At 59.1% G+C, this 17,856-nt stretch overlaps 2 protein-coding genes across 2 annotated transcripts; one reads left to right on the plus strand and one right to left on the minus strand.

The window, feature by feature from the left end:
• The first annotated feature begins 889 nt into the window (after window positions 1-889).
• LOC108524247 (protein FAM131C-like) lies at window positions 890-6,527 on the plus strand. Its single transcript, XM_017865246.1, has 5 exons — window positions 890-928; window positions 2,106-2,196; window positions 4,576-4,758; window positions 5,024-5,134; window positions 5,920-6,527. The coding sequence occupies exons 1-5, from the start codon at window positions 890-892 to the stop codon at window positions 6,198-6,200; spliced, it is 705 nt and encodes a 234-aa protein (XP_017720735.1). The 3' UTR covers window positions 6,201-6,527.
• Window positions 6,528-6,824: 297 nt separating this feature from the next.
• On the minus strand, window positions 6,825-17,820 carry LOC108524249 (chloride channel protein ClC-Ka). Its single transcript, XM_017865247.1, has 18 exons — window positions 17,718-17,820; window positions 17,004-17,110; window positions 15,935-16,063; window positions 15,009-15,137; window positions 13,651-13,790; window positions 13,274-13,351; window positions 13,113-13,191; window positions 12,461-12,586; window positions 12,007-12,091; window positions 11,792-11,893; window positions 11,092-11,176; window positions 10,641-10,814; window positions 10,137-10,206; window positions 9,873-9,983; window positions 9,267-9,480; window positions 7,832-7,965; window positions 7,388-7,476; window positions 6,825-6,884 (listed from the first exon to the last, which is right to left on the minus strand). Exons 2-18 carry the CDS (start codon window positions 17,101-17,103, stop codon window positions 6,825-6,827), a joined length of 1,905 nt encoding a protein of 634 aa, XP_017720736.1. The 5' UTR covers window positions 17,104-17,110; window positions 17,718-17,820.
• Between the last annotated feature and the right edge of the window lie 36 nt (window positions 17,821-17,856).

Genomic DNA, 17,856 nt, shown 5'->3' on the forward strand with positions numbered 1-17,856 from the left:
GAGGGAGGCTCTGGTTATTCCTGACTTCCCAGAGGATCTGTGGGGACAGCTGGGGAGCTAGCAGATCCCCCATCTCCCACCACTCCCCAAGACACAGGCCTTACCAGCTCACCCCCACAGCCCCTTCCCATGCCTGACCTGGTCCCGCTGTCTTCAGCGAGAGGGGAAGGGAGTCTGAAGAGTGAGGAGTGCTGGGGGTTCTTTAGGAATGCCAGGCTCCCAGAGTCTGAGGGTGGCTCCAGAAACCCCAAAGGTTCCAGGCAGTCTCTGACTGGGACCAGCTCCAGGTGGAGGGGATCTGAGTGTTTCCTCAGTGACCACGTCCCTTCCCCTTCGCTTGGCCACCCCATGCCAGGCACCTTGGGGTCCCAGCCCAGGTGGACTGGCCTGTGAGCTGAGGGCCCACCAAGCACGGGACAGAGGCCGGAGAGGAAGAGATGCCTGCTAAGGTCATCCTGAGAGGCTGGGGCCGACACAGCCCTCTGCACATCCTATGAGAAGGGATGCTGGAGGGAAACAGTGGTCATGACAAGGTTCTGAAAAGACAGGAGATGCGGGGCCGGGCACAGTGGCTCATGCCTGTAATCTCAGCACTTTGGGAGGCCGAGGCCAGCAGATCACCTGAGACCAGGAGCTTGAGACCAGCCTGGCCAATTTGGCAAAGCCCCGTCTCTACCATAAATACAAAAATTAGCTGGACAGGGTGGTGCACACCTGTAATCCCAGCTACTTGGGAGACTGAGGCAGGAGAATTGCTTGAACCCGGGAGGCAGAGTTTGCAGTGAGCTGAGATCGTGCCACTGCATTCCAGCCTGGGTGTGATTCTGTCTCAAAAAAAAAAAAAATAAAATAACAAAACAAAAAGATTAAAAAAAAAAAAAGACAGAAGATGCTTGGGCTGCTGGGGTGCTGCCAGCCCGACCCAGTGGTAAGGGGACAGAGGGGAGAGATTGCAGGAAAAAGTCCTGAGCCCAGGAGATGTGGCAGCAAGTGTGATGCTGGCAAGATGCTTCCAGGCTGATGGAGCGCAGAGGGCAAGGTGATGCCGCAGCACAGAAAGCAAGGGCAGGGATGGGAGCCAGTACGGGATGGATGGGCAAGAAGGTCTTGGGTGCAGCAGGAACAGCTCTTCCTTTGTTGCAGAAGGAAAAGGAGGTGATGTAAGCAAAGGCGCAGGCAGGGTGGTGATTTGGGGTAGAAAGAATTAAAAAAAGAAAAAAAAAAGAATTCTCCATCTAGATATATTTGGAAGATGTCGCACAGGGTCACTAGAGGCCCCACATCCTGGTGCATAATTTCCACCCTTGCTCCAGGGTCTATGGCATGAACCCACTGGGTGATATAATTACCTTCTCCCCAGCGGCCCTCACCTCCTGCTAAGCACCGCACTCAGCTCTTAGCCTCCATTATGTTATTTAGGCCTCACCACAACTCGTGAGGTGAATGATATTGTCACCATTTTGCAGAGGAGGAGACATGTTCAGAGCTGTTAGGAATAGGCTAGGGATACCAGCTGGGAAACGGCAAAGTCAGAGCCCACACCCAAGCCTGCTCTATAAGCTGCACTGGCTGCCTCTCCTCCCAGCACCACTGTCGCCCCCTCCTTCTTACTCTGCATGCCGGGGGACACCAGAGCATGACCCATGAGAGGGCACCCCGACCTCACGGAGCACCAGAAGGCTGACCCCCATCCCCACCCAGGGCCGCAGGACTCGGGCCATCTGCTGGCACAGCGTGCCAGGGCCTGCCTGATCCTCTCTCTCCTCTTGTTTTAGGACAAACAGATGGATTTCTGTTGGGATCCTTGGCAGGTCAGTGCACTGTGTGTCCCCCAGTCTAGCCAGCCCCAGCTGACACCATCGCCCCCTCTATCCCCTGTGCCCAGCCCAGGCACACAGTCCCACCAGCCCTAAGACAAGAATCTGATGCAACAGTGGGTAGGGGTGGTCCCGTGGGAGTTGGTAGAATCTTTCTGGCTTTAGTTGCCCTGTCCTTGCCCCCTGGCCAGAGGACCTGGTGGGCTGGGAGATGGGATGGGTGGTACTGGAGGGATGTTGGCCAGCAGTGTGGCCCACCCTGCTCAGCCCTCCTGCCCCTTCCTCCAGAGGTGCCAGACCACCAACGGCTACCTGTCCGACTCCAGGTCCTGCCCCAGCAACTACAACGTGGCAGCCCTGGCCACCTCGTCCATCGTGGGTAGGTTCTGGCTGCAACTTTCCTGCCCATGGAGAATGCACAGTCCCACCCTAGACCCTGGCTGTGGGAAGGGCACAGCTGAGTTGCAGGTGGGAAGACGGCAGCCCTGTTGGATTCTCCATTTTCTAAATGCCAGCCCTGTTGGATTCTCCATTTCTAAATGCCACAGGTCACCGGGGGTCCAGTGGCTCAGGGTTCTGCTTTCACGGGTTAAACTGCTGGGTTCTTAATAAGTTCTGAGGGGGTGGGGCAGAGTTTTTCAGATGTCTGTCTGGCATGGTCTCCCTGCCTCTCTGCCAGTGACATCACCTTAATTCAGGTTCCCTGACATTGGCATGACTGTGCAGGTGATTCCCTGGAGACTGGCCCTCAAGAGAAGCCAGCAGTCAGCGGGGGAGGCAGAGCGGGCTGGGAAGGGGCTCAGCAGGAGTCTAGCCCTGCCCACCTGGTCCCACCGCAGCTTGGGAGCATGAATAGTACCCCAGAATTGATGGCACACTATGGCAAGAGGCTGGACTATTTTATTTTATTTTATTTTATTTTAATTTAATTTTATATTTTATTATTTTATTTTATTTATTTTAGAGAGACAGAGTGTCACTCCGTCACCCAGGCTGGAGTGCAGTGGTGTGATCTTGGCTCACTGCAACCTCCACCTCCCGGGATCAAGCAATTCTCCTGCCTCAGCTGCCCAAGTAGCTGGGATTACAGGTGTGCGCCACTACACCCAGCTAATTTTTGTATTCTTAGTAGAGACAGGGTTTCACCATGTGGACCAGACTGGTATTGAACTCCTGACCTCAGGTGATCTGCCCGCCTCAGGCTCCCAAAGGGCTGGGATTATAGGCCCAAGCCACTGCGCCCGGCCAGGGGCTGGACTTTATACTCCCCCACTGCTGCCTCACTGGCTGCCCCCGGGGAGGAATTTGCAGCCTCCTGGGCATATCTGGGTGAGGCAGCTCCCATTGGCTCAGGGCGGTTCTGCAGAGCCGTGGTGTGATCTCGGCTCACTGCAACCTTCACCTCCCGGGTTCAAGAGATTCTCCTGCTTCAGCCTCCCAAGCAGCTGAGATTACAGGCACATGCCACCATGCCCAGCTACTCTGTGTGTGTGTGTGTGTGTGTGTGTGTGTGTGTGTGTGTGTGTATGTGTGTGTGTGTGTATGTGTGTGTGTGTATTTTTAATAGAGACAGGATGACAGGATTTTATCATGTTGGCCAGGCTGATCTCAAACTCCTGACTTCAAGTGATCTTCCTGCCTTGGCCTCCCAAAGCACTGGGATTACAGGCGTGAGCCACCGCAGCAAGCCTCGTCTTTCTTAAATATCATCATTCCTCACATCATGGCTTCGGAGACCCTGGTGACTCAAAGATCTGTGTTGTCAGACTTGGTTAATGACAATCCTGAACCATTGCTGACAGCCCCTCTCCATCTTCCACACACAACTCCTCTCCTCCCAAAGCCCCCAACCCCTCCTCTCTGTCTGCCCAGCCCTTGCCATGTCTGTTGCTGGGTCCCTGCAGTAACCCCTAATCTTCCAACTGGGGTGTCTTTCTAAACAGCTGTGCTAACTGGTCTCTCTCTTGCTCATTACCCTGCTGGGGCTCCCCATTGCACAAGGAGAATATCTGAGCCCTCCACCTCGTTCTCCCCAACCCTGTTCTTGCCCTGATCAGCTCCCCACTTCTCCTGCCGCCCAGCCCTAATGTGGACCCCATGTCTCACCCCAGCTAGTCCTGGACTCATGCCAGACTCTTCCATGCCTTCATCCTCTTCTCATCTCTGAAATGAAACTTCCAGTCTTGCCTCTATCTGTCCAAACCCAACACCCCTTCAAATTCCAATCCAAGGTCCCCTCTTCCAGAAGCCTTCCCTGCCTGCTCCATCCACCCAGGTCTCACCTCCAGCACAGCGGGCAGGCTACAGAGATGCTCTCTCAGAATGTATTTAATGGATCATGGAGAAAGCTGGGGACTCATGAGTGGTCCTCGGGTGGATCTCCTTGGGCGGAAGGGTCTGAACTTAGTCAGAAAGGAAGCGAGGGGTGTGGGCGATCTGGGGAAGAAGCACCCAGTGGGTGGGAACATGGACTAGGAGTAGGATGCTGGGAGGAAATGTGGATGCCAGTGGGTGGGGGCATTGAGGGGAGGGGGCCGCAGAGCTCAGAGGGTTCAAGGCAGGAGTGAGAAGGAGGCTTTGGAGGACGGGAAGAGTTAGATGGGTATAGGCCCTTGGGGAGGTGTGGGGCACTGATGGAGACCGTGGCACACTGAGGGAATGTGGGGTACAGGCCACCGGGTGGGCCTGAGGCACGGGGGCCAGGCCCTGGGCTGGGCCTTGTGTCAGGACAGTCACCCAGATGCCCTCCATGCCCCAGGGGTGGTGCAGAGCATCAAGGACCACATCACAAAGCCCACGGCCATGGCCCGAGGCCGCGTGGCCCACCTCATCGAGTGGAAGGGCTGGAGTGCCCAGCGGGCAGGCTGGGAGCTGTCCCCAGCTGAGGACGAGCATTACTGCTGCCTCCCGGATGAGCTGCGTGAGGCCCGCTTTGCTGCAGGTCAGTGAGGAGGGGGACTGGCCAGGGCTCTGTGGGGGTGAAGCTGGGACCTTGGGGGGCCCAGATCACTGCATGGGCATTGTCTGGGCAGGAAAAAATAATAGCAAAGGGTGGGGGGCTGTTAAGTGAGCATTCTTGACCACTGGGGCGTGGATGGGCAGCGCTGAGAGGCAGCCACCCTCCAGCCTGTCCTGGAGCAGCTCCATCAGGCACTGAGGCTATCCCCACCCATCCCCCACCAAGCCAGATCTCGCTGTCCCCCCAGGGGTCGCTGAGCAGTTTGCCATCACAGAGGCCACACTGAGCGCTTGGTCCTCGCTGGACGACGAGGAACTGCACCCCGAGAACAGCCCCCAGGGCATCGTGCAGCTCCAAGGTACAGCCCAGGAGGTCCGAGGGCGGGGGGGTGAGCAGAGCGGAGCTGAGGCTGGATGCCTGCCCACCACCAAATGCAGTGTGACCTCGGCCAAGCCCCTTCCTTTTCTCAGCCTAAGTTTCTTCATCTGCAAAATGCGGCAGTGATCCTTGCCCTGCCCATTGCCCGGCAGTGCCAGGAGCAGGAAGGAGAGAATGAGCACAGTGGGGGCGGGGATCGAGTGCTTACCGCACTGAGGGCTGTGCACCAGGCATCTCACGGAACCCTCACAGCAGCCCTAGGGAGGGGGTCCTGTTGTCCCCATTTTACAAATAAGGAAACAGAGGCACTCAGAGGTTCAGACACTTACTCCAAATGACACAGTTAGAAGCGTCAGAGCCGGATCTGAAACTTAGCACCAGACGCAAGCAACCGCCTTTCTAGAAGCCCAGGTTACTACTGAGGGCTTCAAGGAGCCTTGGCCCTGGGGGAAGCCTGCACTTAATCCTCCCTGACAGATGGAGAGGGACGGGAAGGGGACAGAGGCCCAGGGGAGCACTGGTTGTCCCAGTTCTCAGAGAGCACAGGCTGGCTCCAAGCCCACTCTTGACTCCTCCGTTTACTGCCTCGAGGAGGAACCTGGGGCTCAGAGGGTTTTGGTGACTTGACCAAGGTCACAACGCTCGCCAGTCACACAGCTGGATTTGGAGGCAGGTCTTCTGCCCCTTGCCCTTTCTCACACACCCAGAGAGGGCGAAGAGCCGGATTCGGGACGCCATTTCCCCGTCATCCCGTTGCTTTTCCAGATCTGGAGAGCATCTACCTTCAGGACAGCCTTCCCAGTGGCCCCTCACAGGATGACAGCCTTCAGGCCTTCTCCTCACCCAGCCTCTCCCCTGAGAGCTGTCCCTCACCTGAGGAGACCCCCAGCACCGCTGGCATCCCGCAGCCCCCCAGCTCAGAGCTGCAGCATCGGCGGCGGCCGCCCAGGCACCAAGGACCCGAGGGTGGGACGCACCTACTGGGCTCCCTCCCTTCCGTAGACAGCGGCTCCATCTGGGAGGAGGACGAGGTGTTCTATAACTGAGGCGGGGGCTGTGCTGGTCAGGCACCTGCTCACACCATGACCTCGCCTGGTGGGCAGTCCAGGCATATCTGGATCCCGGGGTCCAGGGCAGGGCATCTCTTGACCCCTTGGGTAGGCACAGGGTAGGTGTGGCAGGGATGGGGCCAGCGCTCATCATGGCCTCTCTGTGCCTCGGCGGACCTGCCCCAGCAGTGGCAGCCATAACCTCCTCCCCCTTCATTACTTCACTCAGGTGGGCACCTTCCCCTGCAGGGTGTCTGCCCTCAGGGAACTCAAGGACTCTCAGAGACACCAGGGCAGCCTGGCCCAGAGAAGCAACAGCCAGGCCCCCAGGAGGACAGCCATGGAGAGAACTGAAACCCACTTAGAGTGGGGTCTGGGAACCCTGTCTGTACCTGGGGCTCAGTCCCTCCCCACTCTCTCTGTGTGTCTGCCCCCCAGCAAAGGTGGGGTGGCCACTTCTGGTAGCTAAGTCCCTGCTCCCCGGCTGTCCTCATCAGGACATCTGTCTCTCTGGAGTGTTTGTCTGTCTGTCCCTCCCTCTCTGAACCTGCTTCCTCGGTGTCCCCTGCTCCTCGCCCCCGGGAGCTCACTCTTGCTCCTTGGAGCTCCCTCCCATCTCACTCAAGGTTCTCTGAGGACATTTAAAGTGGTGGGTTCACCCTGGTGATCTTGGCCTGGTCTCTGCTGGGGAAGATGTGACCTTGGGCCCCTGGAGAGAGTCCAGAGGGAGTCGGGGAGGACCCTTAACCCCAACACATACACAATCAGGCAACCTGGGCCACCCAGGCGTAGAAGACTCATGGAGGATGCCCAAGGCTCGGTGGACTCCCCAAGGAACCACACTTGGGTCCTGGCTTTATGAGCTGTGGCTCAGCCAAGCAGGAGACTAGGGCTTGAGTGACACAGCATCCCACTTATTCATGAGGACAAGCATCATAGACCTGGTGGGAGACCCTCTCTCCCTACCATCTCCTTGCCAAGAAGAGGGCAGCATGAGGAGGAGCCCAGGGGCCCGAGCCTGCAGTGCCCACGTGACCATGGGAAACTCACTCTGGGCTAGGGTTGTGGGTGCAGGGCCGCCTCCCCAGGATGCCTCTCTCAGACCACCTCTCCCTCAGGAGATCAGCGGGTCCCTCCCCTCCCATCCCTGCTGACCGATCCCCACGCCCCTCAGGAGTACCTACCTGGTGTCCTGGAGCCCAGGAAGTTGGCTCAGCCTGGAGGGCCTGCACCAGCTGGGCCCTCTGCACGATGCCCACCAGGACCTGGGACTCTGGCAAGTGGAGAGGGAGAGGTAGGAAGGCACATTACGAAGAAACAGGCCTGAGGCCAAGCTTCCGGAAGACCCTGGTGGTGTCCCCATGCTCCTACCCCAGCAGCTACCCAGGTGCCTTACAAGCACCCGGCTGACTCTCTTTAGACATGTCAACCACCCCAAGGGAGGGTGGCCATGATTTCCATTTTACTGATGAGGAAACTGAGGCTCAGGTGAAGTGACTTGCCCAAGGTCACATGGTTGGTTGCTAAGTCACAGAGCCTGGATGCAGATCCTGTCTGCCTGACAGGTCCAAGAAGGAGGCAGAGGGCATCCCCCACCCCCGACTTCCTCCTCCCTTCCGGCTGGGCACCTGTGCTCTCCACCAGGGGATACTCGGCCACGTCTGTGGAGGTCACCACGTTGACCACCTCCTGCAGCGGCGTGTCCTTGGCCAGTGTGGTGATGCTGCGGTTCATGAAGTGCTCCACCCTCACGCGGTGGGAGCTGCAGGCAGAGGGGCTCCCATCAGGTCCCGAAGTTGGGGATGTGAGACCCAGGCCGGCAGGAGGATCTGGGGGGAGCTTTGCTAGAACCAGGGACCCACGGCTCTGGAGTGTGGGCAGGGCCAGAGAGGTTCGTGGAATGAGGGATTCCTAGAACCCACGGTGAGAGGAAACCTGGGGACCACATTACTGATGGCCCCGTTCCTAATTCCCAGCCCCTGGACCCCATGTCCCCAGACCAGCTCCACTTGGGTCTTGTCCCAGCTTGGGTCTGTCTCACACCCACAGAGCTGTGAGATGACAGAAAACCAGTATCTGCCAGGTGCTCAGTGACTGGCCATCACATTAATGGATAACAAGATTGGAGTACAGACCCAGCAGCCTTCCCTGCATAGCTCCATTTGATTATAAAAGGGTATGTCACCCCCAAGGAAAAACTTGGAAGTTTGGAAACCACTGGTATAAACAGCCCCGTTTTCCAGATGGGGAAACAGGTTCAGAGCAAGGCAGCAGCTTGCTTGTGTTTAGAGTGGGGCCTCCAGCTCAGGGACTCTCAGAGCCTCCTTGGTCTGCTTCTCTGGGGCCAGAAGCTGCTCTGGTCCTATCTGGTTGAGTGAGGACCTCAAAGCCCATTTCCATTCTCGTTCCACCTCCTACTCCCAAAGTCCCAGCAAGGACAGCAGAAGTGGGGAGAGGGGAGGAGACCTCTCAAATCTGGTGCCGACTCTCCGTGTCACCTGGAGCAAGACACGGCACCTCTCTGAGCCCCAGTTTCCTCAACCTGTACAGGGGGCAATACTCATCCTCCTGCTGTGGAGCCCTGCTGACCCCTAGACAGACACTGAGGCCACAAGGCCAACGACTTGCCCAAGGTCACTCGGGGCACTGGGGAGAATGGAGACCAGAGCACGGCTGTGTGTCAGCCCCTCCCAGCCCCATGTCCAAGGTCATCTGTGGTGGCATTTCCCCACCCCAGCCAAGCCCAAACACTGNACTCTCCGTGTCACCTGGAGCAAGACACGGCACCTCTCTGAGCCCCAGTTTCCTCAACCTGTACAGGGGGCAATACTCATCCTCCTGCTGTGGAGCCCTGCTGACCCCTAGACAGACACTGAGGCCACAAGGCCAACGACTTGCCCAAGGTCACTCGGGGCACTGGGGAGAATGGAGACCAGAGCACGGCTGTGTGTCAGCCCCTCCCAGCCCCCATGTCCAAGGTCATCTGTGGTGGCATTTCCCCACCCCCAGCCAAGCCCAAACACTGTTGACCCCTTCAGCCAGCCTGAGGTGCGCGCCGCTCACCCAATGTTGCGGCCCAGAATCCGTGGCAGGTATGGCAGCTTCTTGACAATGATGGTGCCATCGTAGAAGGAGGGCTGGCAGCTCTGTGCAATGGCGTTGGCTGCCAGCACCGCCATCAGCAAGGGCAGTGCATGCACTATCTGGCCGGTCAGCTCAAAGGCCAGCAGCGCCGTGGATACAGTGTGGGTCACAGCCCCTGAGAAGGCTGCAGCCCCTGCAAGGGCAGAGCCACACAGTTTGGCTCAGGCCAGGAGCCAGGGGCCAGGGGCCAGGCGCCAGCCTCATGTGAGGGCATAACTAGCCTGGCTGTGGTCAGGGCCTAAGGCGGGAATTGTAAGAGGCCATAGCCTGGGCACTGTGGGAAGCACCACAAGGCCTGGGCTTGTGAGAAGAGAGGGATAAGGGAGGCCATGGGACTGGGGACAGGACAGGAGCCATGAGCGAGTGATGGGCCCCGGGGAATGGTGGGGCTCAGGAGCGACAGACCCCCATAATGGGTGGGGGGTTCACTGGAGAACTCAGTGCCCTGGGGAACCATCAGCCAGTTCTCCAGGTCTAGCCCAGCCCCACGACATCGCCCACCCAGCAGGGCCCTGACCCACTCACCTGCCAGGGCATAGCCCCCAGGCATGATGGGATTGGTAACCCCTCCAGCCACGATGCCCTCAGGAAAGGCGACAGCTAGAGCCTCTCCCAAGAGGCGCCCGATGGCAGCTCCTGGTCAGACTTAGGGTGAGGGGAAGCCAGGCTGACCCGGCCCCCACAGCCTTCCATCCCTGAGGACCATCCTCAGTACCACCCGGGAAAAAGGTGAACCAGGATGCATGGCCCTGTCCCGAAACTCTCAGAACCTCAGGACCCCAGACTCACCAAGGATGAAGATGGGCATGAAATACCCGGCAGGCATGGGGATGGTGGTGGCCAGAATCAGCATCCAGAACTGCAGGAATGGGGAGCCCAGGGCAGAGGTTAAAGGCCGCTGAGCAAGGCATGGACAAGAGAAGACAGGACAGGGGACAGGGGACAGGGGAGCGTCCTAGAGAGAAAGAGGGTGCCCAGCCATGTGCCCACTGCCAGAGTCTGGCATTAGGGGAGGGTCCTCACCCTGAGAAATGCCCACTGTGTGCCTGGCACTGTGCCAGGTATATTCCTTTCTTCCTCCTCAGCCTTCCCAGTAACCACCCCACTTTAAAGATGGGAAGAGTGAGGCCCAGAGAGCTGAAGTCACTTGCCCAGGACCATGCAGTGGGCAGGGGACACATCAGGAAGTGTGGGTGGAAGGCCTGGGCTCCATGTCACCAGGTGCAGGGAGGCACCCCCTCCCCACCAGAGCTGGTCCTGGCTCTGTGCACATCTGGGGACCAGGGGGCCCACCTTCATAACCAGGAAGAAGGCAAGGGTTCCAAAGATGGTGAACCGCGGGTGGTACCATTCCCACCACAGGTGCTGGGGGTCGAGCTCCTCGGACCAGCGAGGGCTGGAGTTCTGGGTCATCAGTGCCCAGGAATGGTTGTCGAACAGCGAGTCCAGATGCTGCTTCATGGACAGCTGTGGTGGGGCAGTTGGGAACTGGACTTGAGGGGCCCCGAGTGGCAGGCCCCAGCCACCCCCGCACCGCCTGACCCTGCCTGGAATCCTCCTCTGCCACTTCCCATCAGGGGGCCTTGGGCAGGGCTCTGACCTCCCAGAGCTATGGTCTCCTTATCTATAGAATGATGCCCAGGTGTTGCCCTTGTGGGGTGCTGAGGGGATTACGTGAGACACATGTAAAGCGGAAAACAAATGGGGGTTCCCACTCCTGCCACCCCCACTCAGGGCCCCTTACCCGAGAAGCTAGGAAGCGGCCCACACCAGGCGGGTAGGTGATGGAGGCGAGAACCAAGGTGGCCAGGGCCGAGTATACAGGCTTGCTGTGGGGGGTGGGTGAGCTCTAGGGCTGGCCCTGCCTTTCCCACATCCCAAGGAGAGGGAAGCAGGGCCTGGCCCAGGCAGCAGCAGAGCAAGGATTGGGGAGGAGGAAGGGCGGGAGCAGGGAACATGGCCCCCTCCAGGGGGTGGAGCCTGTGAGGTGAGCCCCTCACTACTGGGTATGACTGAGGGCAGAGGAATGACACAGGAGATTAAGAGGAGAATTGGGGCAGAGGCAGGCTGGGAGGGAGGAGAGAGTGGGCTGTGCCGGGGCAGGCCATGTGCATCTCGGGGCAGGAGGGCTGGCCAATGCTAAGGCCAACACCAGGGGCCACACAAGATTTGAAGGGGCAAGGGTTTGAGGCTCAGTGAGGGGGTGGGGGTTCGCTGAGAGAGTGTAGACTGAAGGAGGGATGGGAGTTCAATGGGGGGTTCGTAGCCCAGTAAGGAAGGGGGGACAGTGACCATGGGGACTTGGAGAGGGGTGATAGGTGCTCCATGGGCTAGGGAAGGATTTAGGGGCTCAGTTGGAGGATGGGGGTGGGGCTTTCTACATAAGGTTTGGAGTCCACAAGGGGCTCGCTGAGAGGTCCCCAGCCCCTAGGCCCGGAGCCTACCTGGTGGCCAGCAGTTTGGAGCTGAACCGATTGGTCTTGATGAAGCTGAGGAAGGTTCGCTGACAGAAGAGGTAAGCACAGCTCAGGACACCACAGATGCCACTGCGGGGGTGGAGGGAGGTAAGACCAGAGCCTGACCCCAGTGCCAGGGGTTGCAGTCCAGGCCTGGGGGGAATGCCATACTGGACTCTCAGGAGCCCAAGGCACCCACTCACCCCAGTGCCACAAAAAAGAAGATCTCTGGCAGGTCGAAGGGAACGTCCACCCGGAAACTGGTCTTGTAGAGGGAGGTGATGGTCTCTGGGGAAGGAGAGCGGTGGGGAGCCGAGATGGCACTCCCACCCCACCCAAACACAAGTCCCAGACTAACAGCCCAGGGTGGAGGGGGTGCCAGGTCCTGACCCGGAATGTGTGTCCTGGCATTCCAGGCCCCCACAACCAGGCTCCTGCCTCCCTGCCCAGCCTCATCCCTTCTACCCTCAGGGCTCCTGTCCTTCATGTTCAGCACAGGTCAGCCCCTTCCATCCTCCCAGAGAGGTGGGAACAGGGAGGAGGAAAAAGAGGGAGAGAGAGGGAAGAGGAGAGCAAGGGGTGTACACAGCGGGGAAGGGAGGGCCCCTCACCCCAGCACCCAGGTAGGGCCAGGGTCGGGCAGCCCAGGGGGCTCACCCTGCTCGCTGTTGAAGACCGCCAGGAGCCGGAACATGAAGGCCCCGCAGGTGGCCGCAAAGAAGCCCCTCCAGTAATCCCAGACAGAGAAGTGGGAAGACATGACCTCAATGCTGAACAGGACGCCTGGGGGCGACGCTGATCTCAGGTGGGCCCCACCCCCACCCACCTGTGGCTGTAGGGCCCCCTCCCCATGTTACTTCCTCCCTGACCCATCTGTCCTGCTCTCCTACAGCCTGGACAGGGACAGGCAGGAGGGGAGGGCAGGGCATGGGCCCTGGGCTGGGAGGAGTCCGCTGCCCAGTGACCCGTCCAACCTGGAATGCAGGTGTGCGTCCTCTCACTATTGGGTGGGAACTGTTTGATCCCCATTTTACAGAGGAAGAAGCTGGACTCAGAGAGGCCAAGGGGCCAGTGGATTTCAAACCCAAGTCTATGTAATGTTACCCTGAAGCCTCTCAGCACTACCCAACCATGCCCCCCACTACCCGCCCCCCGCCGCCTCTGGGGGTGGCTATACCCAAGGCGGGGCCGAAGTAAGAACTAGAATGAGACCCAACCCCTCCTCCAGGCTCTCAGCTGGGCCGAGGGAACCCAGGGTGTGAGGGGAGGAGCTTGAGGGACCTGGGGGCGGGGCATGAGGGGGTCTCACCACTGAAGGGAGCTGCAAAGACTGTGGCCACGCCCACTGCTGCCGCTGCCACCAGCATTTCGTTTTGCTTGCTCTTGTTCTGGGGGATCCGAGTCCGGGGCTCAACGTCAGCCCCCTCCCTCCCCACTCCCAGTCCTCCAAGGAAGCCCCGAGTCCCTAACCTCAGGCTCCCCGATGGTCGTGGTGCGCACACGGCCCAGGTAGGCAGCCATCATCACAGACAGGTGCACGAAAGGGCCCTGCAGAGGGAAGGGTGGGCCCAGGGCCCAGGTGAGGGCAGCACAGACAGCCTCATCCAGAGGCAGCACGGCTTCCCCACCACACCCCATCCTCCCTCTCTCCAACCCCCAGGGCTGTCCTCAGATGGCTTTTGTCACACTCTGGGGACCTGGCCTGGCTCTTCCCCCAAGACTGAGCTCCCTGAAGGCAACCACTGGCCTGAGTCTGCTCTGATCCAGCTTTGGTGGGGTGATGGGGGACAGGCTGGGGCAGGGTTGGGTGGGTGGGGTGGCTGGGGTGCCCTCACCCCTGCCCATACCACTTTGCCCAGGAAGAGGGTGCTGCCAGTGGCCAGTGTGCAAGAGAGGCCCACCACCTTGGCCCCAAAATTCTTGATATCCAGGTAGTCCTCCAAGATCACACCCGCCAACATGGTCTTCAGCTCCGGGATTCCAGAACCTTAGCCAGAGAGGACAGGAACAAGAAGGGGACAATCTCTAGATTAAAACTCTCGGCTGGGAGCAGTGGCTCACGCCTGTAATCCCAGCACTTTGGGAGGCCAAGGCGGGCAGATCATGAGGTCAGGAGTTTGAGACCAGCCTTGCCAACGTGGTGAAACCCCATCTCTACTAAAGACACAAAAGATTAGCTGGGCATGGTGGCAGGTGCCTGTAATCCCAGCTACTCGGGAGGCTGAGGCAGGACAATCACTTGAACTTGGGAGGTGGAGGTTGCAGTGAGCTGAGATCATGCCATTGCACTCCAGCCTGGGCAACAAGAGCGAAACTCCATCTCAAAAACAAACAGACAAACTCTCAACACTCTACCCACACGGTGTTTTCACATTAGGTTTCTTTTTTTTCCTTTGAGACAAGGTATCACTCTGTTGTCCAGGCTGGAATGTAGTGGTTTGACCTTGGCTCATTATAGCTCTGACCTCCTCAGGCTCAAAAGTGATCCTCCCACCTTAGCCTCCCAAGTAGCTGGGACTAGAGGCAGGCACCACCATACCTGTCTAACTTTTTGTTGTGGTGGTTTTTTTTTTTTTTTTGGTCATTTTTTTTTAGAGGTGGGGTTTCACCATATTGTCCAACTTGGTCTTAAACACCTGGGATCAAGTGATCCACCCACCTCCCGAAGTGCTGGGATTATAGACTGTTACTGCACCTGGCCCTATTATGATCACACAGAACCCTCAGAGGTTAGGATGCATAAACTCATTTTGCAGATTTGGATGCCAGAGTCAGAGAGAGAATGCGAGTTATCCATGTTCCTCCCACCAGGCCTGGCAGATGGCTGTGTCAGGATGGGGGAGCCCTGAACAGATTCTCAGGCCACCACTGAGTGAGTCTGGAGCTCCCTCTGCTGGCCTGGAGCTGGAGGCAGGGCTGAGCGCCTGGGGGTGCTGTGTCTCCTCCACGGGCCCCTTCCTGGCACCAGCACAGGCCCCGCAGTGGAATCTCCTTCCAAGAAGCCCTTGGAAAGCCAGTGGGGCCAGCAGTGACCTAAGAGTCAAGATCTGGCCTTCTTGCTGTGTGCCTTCAGGCAAGCCACATAACTCTTCTGGGCTTTCGTCTGAGAATGAGGCTGCTGCTTCCCGATTCTCCCCATCAGAAGCCCCCTGGGATCTGAGAAGGTTTTGGCCAGTGGGGACTGGCGTGGCGACCGTGGACTCACCTCCAGAGGAGGGCGTGATGCTTTGGGAGAAGCCCGAGGAGAAAGAGACGAGGGCCACAGGGTATACAGTCCAGGAGAGATACCGGAGCAGGTGGCTGTCCCCAATCTCCCGGTACAGCCACTGGTGTGCTGGGGACAGTCAGGTATCAGGGAGGCACCCACAGCCTCTGCAGCCCTTGGGGCCAGACACTGTGGTGCCCACTTACTGACCAGTCAATGGAGTCATGAAGAGGGGAGGACTAGGCCACCCGGTGAGGGGCAGACCCCCAAGAAGAGACAGTATGACCCTGGGTCCGTATCCCAGGTTTACCACTGCCTAGCTGAGTGACCTCGGGCAAGCCACTCAGCCTCTCTGAGCCTGTTTTCCCATCGGTCAACTGGGCTAGTGATGGGCTCTCCCTCACAGGCTCATTGAAGACTAAAGAGAACTAAATGACCCAGGTGTGAAGCACCGAACACCATAGTAGCTCCTGCTTCTGGCAGCTGAGGGTCTCCAGAGGAAGTGCCTTAGACCCTTCCTGCCTCACACCCCCTCTTCCAGGGAGGCCTCAGGGTGGAGGCAGGCTGCTGAGGGAGCAGGAGGAAGGCTCCAAGTTGGGTGATCTAGGCACGTGTCCCCACTCCTGCCCCAGGCATGGAGGAGGGAAGGAGAAGGAACGGGGTGGCTGGAAGACGAGGCAGAGAGCTCAGAGGAGGAAGGGCTCTTGGGAACATTCAGGCCTCTCTCCCTTGTGCAAATGAGATGACTGAGGCCCAGAGAGGGGCAGGAGCCTGCCCAGGATCACAGAGCAAGTCAGGAGTGGAGCCAGAGCCCTCCCCGCACCCAGATCTCTCCCTGCACCACTGCACCTGGCGGCCCATCTGGCATCCCCAGAACGTGCTTAGAATCCCTTGGCCCAGAGCAGCACCCGCCAGGGAAGAGTTACCTCGGACCACACGCCCGATGGCAAAGTTCATGGCATAGCTGAGCAGGGCCATGAGCACCCCGAGGGTCATCAGGAAGTACCAGTCCTCGCCCAGGCGGAACAGCTTCTGCTTTAGCCACTCCAGGCCACCTGGGGCAGGGCATCGGAGTCCCAGCTTATGTTGGGGCAGGGGCACAGACAGTGCCTTTCCTGGAGGTCTGCTTGGCTCCAGGCAAAGAGGACCCTGATAGTAGAATCTGGGGTAATCCTGAAGGACCCTGTCTCACACTGGGGGCTGGGCAGAATTTGTGGTGGGTGACAGTGGTGGCACAGTGGGTGCCAGGCCTGTTGCTCCTGCCGGAAGGCCTTTGACCTGTCCACCCTCCCCATCCCTGCCTGTACTTGGAGGTTCCTGGGGGACAAGGAGTGTGGAGGAGGCTGGCAGCTATAGCTTTCACCTGTATCCCCGCAGGGTCCGTAGCTTAGAGAGCACCAGGGTCTAGCAGACTCCTGCGTGTCCCAGGGCCTGTGGCACAGGTATCCTCTGGGTCCACAGCAATGCCCCTGGCCAGCTGGCTACCAGCCCAGCCTGGGAGCTAGCCCTCACTGGCTGTGGGCACCAGCCCCTGGGGCTGCACTTAGCCTCCTTCTGGAGTTCCTACTTGCTCTGCCCTGTAGCTGAGGGGACAGTCAGGTCTCAAAGTAAACAAGGCACATGGGGCTCCAAGGAAAGGTACCAAGTACAGGTTGCCCCAACCCCTTGCTGTGGCCCCAGCTGTCCCAGCAGCTAACCCCCACGTCCCCTCACTGGCACAGGTAGGTGAGGGAGAGGCCTGGGTGGAGGATGGGCACAGTGACCAGGCCTTGGGCTATATCTCCCGAAAGGCAGACGGCAGATGCCGGGCCCATCTGATCCACAGACAGTGGGACAGACAGACCCCTTCTCTCCCTGCCACCCAGGAGACTTTGGGCAGTGAGGTCCTGGACAAATGCCAGGAGGAGGGAGGCTCCTGGGCAGGGAGGTGGGGTGGGAGCCGGGCAGGAGTGATGTCCTGAGTGGTCCTCCCAGGGAAGAGGACCTGGCTCTCACCTCGGACGCCTCGGCGGATGCGGGGACAGGGGCCCCACAGCTCCTGCAGAGTCACAGGGTCCCCTGAGGAGCCCTCACGCAGCCCCACCAACTCCTCCATCAGGCCCCTGGGGAAGCAGATAGAGGGAGGGACCCAGGTGAGCTGCTGCAAGTTCTCACGCTGCCTCTAGGCCCTTCCAGTGCTCTCCCCACCAAATCAAGAGGAAGGATTGTGCTTTTGTGTGTGTGTGTGTGAAGTTATCACACTAGGTCTGTGTGTGCCCTCATCCCTGAGGTTCCGTCACTGAGGGTGTGTACCTGTGCGTGTCATTTTGTGGGATGGGGATGGGATTCCTAGGTGTTGCCCTGTGTCTAGCAGCAGACTGGGCACAGGCCAGAGCCTAAGCCCTGCTCAGAGCCTCTTCCCCTTCTGTGGTCGCTGCTTCCACCCTTCTGGGTCGCTTGGCACTTCCACTGCTGGAATCAGTCTCTGCCCAGGGCTGTGACTCTCTCACTGCAGAGTCCCATGGATGGCTCTGACTCTCCCTCCCCTTCTCGGAGCACCCTCCTCTCTCCCCAACAGCTCAGGCCACAGAGGCAGGAAAACCCCAGGACCAGAAGGAGGCCTCTGCAAAGCCAAAGTGAGGTGCTGGCTCCTGCCCCTACCATCCTCTCTGCCCTGCCTGCCTGGCCCTGCCAGGTTCATGCCCCAGTCCATGCCCAGAGACCCCTCACCTGTCCGTCCTCCTGCTGTGGCTGAACAGGCCCTCCTCTCACCAAGGCTCCTTTGCTCCCAGCTCCAGTGCACCTGGACAGGTGTGTGCTCCACCAAGCATCATTCTCTCCCTGCCACCCCCACCCCCCCACCCCCCCC

Source organism: Rhinopithecus bieti, unplaced genomic scaffold (assembly GCF_001698545.2).
Source record: "Rhinopithecus bieti isolate Rb0 unplaced genomic scaffold, ASM169854v2 scaffold_81031, whole genome shotgun sequence".
Lineage (NCBI taxonomy): Eukaryota > Metazoa > Chordata > Mammalia > Primates > Cercopithecidae > Rhinopithecus > Rhinopithecus bieti.

What these genes read in the sequence shown, in the direction of transcription:
- LOC108524247 (XM_017865246.1), top strand. Translation starts at nt 890, where the DNA reads ATGCTTGGGCTGCTGGGGTGCTGCCAGCCCGACCCAGTG. An exon ending in GCTGCCAGCCCGACCCAGTG is followed by an intron (nt 929 to 2,105) that starts GTAAGGGGACAG and finishes CCCTTCCTCCAG; the next exon opens with AGGTGCCAGACCACCAACGG. An exon ending in GGGCATCGTGCAGCTCCAAG is followed by an intron (nt 5,135 to 5,919) that starts GTACAGCCCAGG and finishes TTGCTTTTCCAG; the next exon opens with ATCTGGAGAGCATCTACCTT.
- LOC108524249 (XM_017865247.1), bottom strand. Translation starts at nt 17,103, where the DNA reads ATGGAGGAGTTGGTGGGGCTGCGTGAGGGCTCCTCAGGGGACCCTGTG. An exon ending in CATCGGGCGTGTGGTCCGAG is followed by an intron (nt 15,138 to 15,934) that starts GTAACTCTTCCC and finishes GACTGTCCCCAG; the next exon opens with CACACCAGTGGCTGTACCGG. An exon ending in TCCCCTGGTGGAGAGCACAG is followed by an intron (nt 7,477 to 7,831) that starts GTGCCCAGCCGG and finishes TCCACTTGCCAG; the next exon opens with AGTCCCAGGTCCTGGTGGGC.